This window comes from Amblyomma maculatum, chromosome 10, assembly GCF_055883805.1.
Source record: "Amblyomma maculatum isolate TAMU_Amacu chromosome 10, ASM5588380v1, whole genome shotgun sequence".
NCBI lineage: Eukaryota > Metazoa > Arthropoda > Arachnida > Ixodida > Ixodidae > Amblyomma > Amblyomma maculatum.
The window spans coordinates 26,180,015-26,186,097 of record NC_139353.1 but is presented as its reverse complement, the minus strand read 5'-3'; the positions used below and the strand labels follow the sequence as shown (position 1 = coordinate 26,186,097).

At 42.7% G+C, this 6,083-nt stretch overlaps 1 protein-coding gene across 1 annotated transcript in view; it reads right to left on the bottom strand.

Annotated features, from left to right (window-relative positions):
* Positions 1–3,541: 3,541 nt before the first annotated feature.
* The window catches only part of LOC146175943 (uncharacterized), a 43,560-nt gene continuing 41,018 nt past the window's right edge, over positions 3,542–6,083 (bottom strand). The window contains exon 4 of the mRNA XM_084582305.1: positions 3,542–3,706. Within this exon, the coding sequence (XP_084438431.1) occupies positions 3,684–3,706 (23 nt within the window). The 3' untranslated portion in view covers positions 3,542–3,683. The remainder of the gene's footprint in view (positions 3,707–6,083) is intronic.

Genomic DNA, 6,083 nt, shown 5'->3' with positions numbered 1-6,083 from the left:
GCTACAAAAATCGAGCACAAAAATTAATGCAGCCACCGCCGTGTGCAAGTGCCTGGCGCCGCTACCTAACTATTTCACGCTCAGGGACTAAATGACATTTGCACAGGACTAAATGCGGCATTTAGCCTATGGGGCATTTTATCGACCGGTTGTCGGCATTCGACACTCTGCAGTCGGGACACCGGACTGTTCTGGTTCGTAAGCCTTGGAATGCTTTCGAGAAGGCTGAGAGCTGCGCACACGGATCGAGCAGCGCACTGCACAGGTCACAGGCCTACACTTCACCTTCTCCTCATCAGGGACGGCGCTTGCTGCTACTAATGCAACTCAAGAGCTGTAGGCAGGGCTCTTCAGCGCTAAACGCCATCGCCACGAATGGTAAGGCGAAGAGTGCTACCTTGGTCATGGAGCGTGAATTATCTCTGAGAGACTGCGCGGAAACGAATATGGGCAGAGAAATAGACGATCAAAACTTTCAATGCTAATTTCGCCTGTTTGCAACGATTGAACTGCTAACTTGAATGCGTTACTTCATTTTCTGCGTTTTTACGTATACTTCTTCCGATTCGCAGCACAGGGAGGTAATCATGTCGAACTTACCGTCTCAGTCATGCTCAGTTATGCTGCAGCGGGGAGAAGTGCATAAACCAAGAATAAAGCCGAATGGGGCTTTGCAGCGGAAAGCGCGCGAGGCAAAATGGAATGCAATCGAATGCAAAAAATAGAGTTATTGGTGCGCCAAATGCGCGAAAAGGAGGGGCGGGGGTCTGCATTGGATGCCGCTGACCCTTGTGGCGCCATTATACAACGGTGCAGAATAAAGATTGCAGCAGTGTGCGTGACGTGATGAAATGGATGGGGTTTAACATTTCGATATCATGTAGGAAACGTGATAGCTTTAGTCCAATGATGGAAGTTGGTGGAGGCGACTGTAAACGTGCAATGCACAGCACGAGAGAGTTTTGCGGTCTTCACGAGACAGATCGACTGCGGCAATAGCTCATACGTTACCTGCTGACTTCCCACGAAAAATTCCTCGTTTAGAATGGAATCTACTTATGTTTTTTTTTTCTATTCCAGTTCAGTTTAGGAAATGCACATCGTCAATGGTTGTGTTAGAAAAATTAAATTATCCCTGGCTTAAACTTATTTCAGTGATCATATCATACCAAAACACTGCCTGAATTTCCGCGAGATGAAATGTGAATTCTGGCGCTACGATCCCGCGAGCCAATCAGAAGTCAGGCGCCACGACGGCTGAGATAATTGTAGCGTGGTCCTGCGGTCGCTATTTTTTATTTCAATCAAATGCACACTCCCTCCTTCGTTGGTAGACTTTCTCACTCAAACTAACGAACGTCGACAAAAACAAAAGGGCCGATTTGTGGACGACATAGGCTGATGCACCAGAATAAATTTGAAAGGCGACTGTTCGATAGCCTTTAATAAACGTTTAGCACAAATCTACAATGCTTTACGTAAATTCTTTTTTTCAGGGCTGCATCGCTTGCTATATAAAAGATATCACAGCATTTCAAACCTTTAGGCCATTGTCAAAGCCACAAGATTGACCGCCGCAATTAGGTAATTTGTGCGCTCTTGTTGCTTTGTTCTAAGCATTTCAGGTGCCTCTCTCCGTTTGCTTTGCAGCACATTCCTCTTTCATCAGTTGCCGCTGTTGAAAACGATAACTTGCAAGAAGTGACACTTGGCTTAGTGAGAGATGTGCGAGAGCGCCATTCATACTGTTACTTAGCTGTATTCGCTGTTCGTGATGAGGATGAAGAAGTGCAACAGACTCCGAGAAGACGACGACGCTGAGTGTTGTGAAATCGGTGCCCTCATCAACGTTAGTTGTGCGGACAGCTTTGGGACTGTAAATCTTCCACGTAACATCTCTTGGTGGAGGTTAATCTAGTCGATCCCCTGTCACAAGCTGGATCTCCGCAGCGGCCGCCACATCGGAACCACCACGATGACTACCGACGCCTCTACCTCTACAGCCGCCGCCCCTGCTGTTGTAATGGCCCACCCCCGTGACCCCGGAACCTTCTGCGGGACCGACGACGTCGACGTGGACGACTGGCTAGCCCTATACGAGCACGTGAGCAAGCACAACAGGTGGGATGCCACACTCATGCTCGCGAATGTAATATTTTACTTGGCTGGGACCGCGCGGGTGTGGTTTGAAACCCACGAAGACGAGCTAACATCTTGGGATATTTGCAAACAAAAGCTGCACGATCTATTCGGAAAGCCTATTGGCCGCCACATTGCCGCCAAAAAAGCGCTCGCCTCTCGGGCCCAAACGTCTACGGAGTCATATCTCACTTACATCCAAGACGTCCTGTCTCTATGCCGCAAAGTCGACCAAGGCATGCCTGAGGAGGATAAAGTCGGCCATATAGTAAAAGGCATTGCCGACGATGCCTTCAACCTCCTGTTGTGCAGGGATTGCTCCACAGTGGACTCTGTGCTGCAGGTGTGCCGACGTTTCGAGCAGGCGAAACAGAGGCGCATATATCACCGTTTCGACCGGCTGCCGAACACGGCTGCTAGCTCCTCCTGTATCGATACCCCGCACCTCCACCAAGAGATGTTACGTGGAAGATTTACAGTCCCAAAGCTGTCCGCACAACTAACGTTGATGAGGGCACCGATTTCACAACACTCAGCGTCGTCGTCTTCTCGGAGTCTCTTGCACTTCTTCATCCTCATCACGAACAGCGAATACAGCTAAGTAACAATACCTTTAGTCTTTTGTTATCACTCTCCCGATTGTCGTGGCTGCACTGCATGCAATCAAGCATTCATTGAAGCGCGTGCGAAAACGTTACTAGAAGCGATAAAGTAGAAGAACATATTTGCGTTCCCTAAAAAATGAATGAGGCATTGCCTTAAATAAGGAATGAGGTAAAATAATTTGGGCTATATCATTTACAGTACCTTAAGATCTTTCCATGTGTACATCTTTAAAGACGCAGGAACAACTTGTAAATTTTCAATCCTGCGTACGAAAATTGCTACATCTTATTATTTTTTTTCACAATCATTGTGATACGCACCGATCTCATCAGACTTGCTGGAATCCAGAATAACAAGAAAAATGCCTGAAACCTAACAGTTCTCAGTTTCATTCGAGCAAGAGCAAGTAGGCTACATTTTGTATTTTAATGCTTCCACTCATTTACTGCACCAGTGGCGTGGTTATCGATGGCGACTTTGCATGTGAATTGTTATTTTTTTAATAAGCCGGCAGCTCAAACAAAGTACAAGTGTGGTGCGTGCCCATTCTATACTGCGGTCCGACAAAAGGGTTTCTGGTTTACTGCTATGTTTTAAATAAATACAGAACATCTTGCATAATTTGGCCTTACAACTGTCGCGCCAACGTTATTCGTAATATTTTCTTATCTGCTTACAAGCATACTGCCCTCTACTGGTGGCATTGACAAAGAGATGTAATTCAGAAATGGTAATTTGGTAACTTTATGATCATCCTTTGCTGTGTTCTGTACAGAACATATACAGAAAGTAGTCGTAACCAAGAATCCATAGCTTTATTTACTTTCTATTTCCCTTTTCCCGTACCGTGAATCTGGAACATATGTCCGTGCAAACAATTTTTGTCCAATATTCTTGCGAAGTTTCAGCACAATATGGATTTCGTTGGTATCCTTTCTTCAGTTAAGCTCGGAAGACTTCTCTACAGAGATGGGAATGAAAACAAAAACACGTTATTGTTTTAATCACTGAAATTTTCAACTTTCACTTCCTCCCTGTACAATGATGTAATCACACATATTTGAAATGTTATCTCTTTTGATATATCTCTCACTACCCCTGTTATCAGCGCTAGTGATTACTTCTCCCACGTTGCCACTCGAACACAGTTGCATTACGTTTTTACTGGGTGTTCTTTTCAGATAACCTATAGTTTCAATGGAAGCAAGTTGTCCTATTCTCCTAGTTCAGTGTACCTGAAGATGGTGATTTTAAATCACTTTCTGTGATTGCAGGCCTTGGTTAATTTCATTATATAGAAGGAATTTCTTATAGAAGTGCAATTTTTATGGTGAAAACACTATGCAGAGTTAAAGAATAGCATGAAACTGGTTTTGAACTATCGTCTATACATGACAGCGTTGAAAATACCGGACAACGCGAGTACTTAAAGAAGAGATACTCTTTTGTAAGAAGCACATTAACCATAACTTTATACTAAAATAACGAGGAAAAACGTCGAAAAATACCATCAGCACTTTATTTAAGTCCTCACTGAGGTTTCTCATTTTACATCCTCATTGATATTCAAAAACATAGATGCACTAGAGACTATCTATGCCACAAATAATCCTGCTTGAAATACCTTACTCGACTAGTGACGGTTATCGTTGCGCGTAGAAATTTCTTTTCATTATGCGTATGTGATTTACCCCTACATACAAACAACCTGCATTACACAAAACTGATAAACCACAACACTTTATATTGCAAATATACATAAAGATTACAGGGTTGGTGTACAAAGCAAAGGACGAATTTTATCTTGGAATCTCTACGTAACCAGAAATCGACATCTGCCTTTCCAATATAAGCCAAGAATAAAACAGATTTGTTATCCTCTTCAAGTTAAAAAAATATGGGCATTTCATGAAACAAGTACCCTGCAATCCATTCACATGATCGGTACATCTACTACAGGGGAAATCCGCATAGTCTTATGAGCGCCTTTCCATCGTGATGACTAGAAATCCTATTACTGGTCTTCTCTCCCTCAGCTGGCGCTGCTTTTGTTATTAACTCTACTTAACTTGATTAACAATTTCATCGCCAGGTACAATAGCCAGTACCTCCTTATAGTCAACACTGATATTACGGGTAATAATTTTTCCTAAGCCTAGTGCTCACCACTTCTGAAAAAAAAAAAGAACTCTTGGGGAAGTGGTCTGTCACCCTGGTTTCTGCAGCCAAAATACCTTCTGTCTTTGCTCTCGTTAATCGACTGAAGCCTTTCTACAATAACCATTTATCATTGTGACGCTAGAATTGCCGCTTCCTTTCTCTTATATGCAGTTTCTAGTAGCTTTATACTAACACTTCTCGTCTAAAACAAACTTTAGATTAGCAGACCAATCCAGCTAATGAGCACTACTTCTGTATCGCAGAAACAACTTTAATTGAGATTGGAGTGAAAGTGGAACACAAGCACGAGCACTGCCTTCGCCATAAAGTTTATTAGTTTGCCCGCGGAAGCATATTTAGACAGCACATTCTAGAAAAACACAAAGATGACTACAAGAGAGGTATTGGAGTAAGAACTGCTTATTGTGGTTATATTGACATTATTTACTTCTACATAAAAACTTACAATTTTGTTTTATTGCCGCTGAGGACCTTTTCAGTTTGTTCGACATAATGAATTCGCAAGTCATCTATATTTGTGCCACCTCATCACTTTTGTTTCCACGATATATGCATATCATATTTTACTTCCATACGACCAATACATTCTACACTTAAACATTATTCCATATGCTGGATATATTCTTATAATTGCCCATAAGGCGTCCGTTGAAGAACGTTGAAATTTCCGGTACGTGCGGCTCATCGGAGGACCACGTGGATGAAGTGAACTACAATCTCTTGATTTAGGTGAACTGATTGCTTTCCTCGGTGTAAATATGTGGAGTAACAACTCTTGTGTTACTAATGAGGGAAACTTTCATAGGCTTGGTACTCACCATTTAGCTTAAAATTTTGAAGTCACACCTCGATGCCGCAAAACAAAAACTTTTCAGAGAGCACCTGCCTCCAGTCATCAGGATTTAAAGCGGCGTACGATATTCCCTCCTTAGAGAGTGTGCTTCAGACGTGGTCGACACTCTTGTTAGAATAAATCAGGACACAGAATATCACCTTTCATTCGTTAAATTGTTCAGATAATCTACTATGTGCAGCTTCAGCTAAAATTTTTCTTACATATTTTCCATAAAACGCAAAAATGGGTTTGAAGAAAGAGAGCCCCAGTCATGAATAATTGCAGGCTGGAAAAGAGGATATTTTTGCGGGCGTTCGTCTTT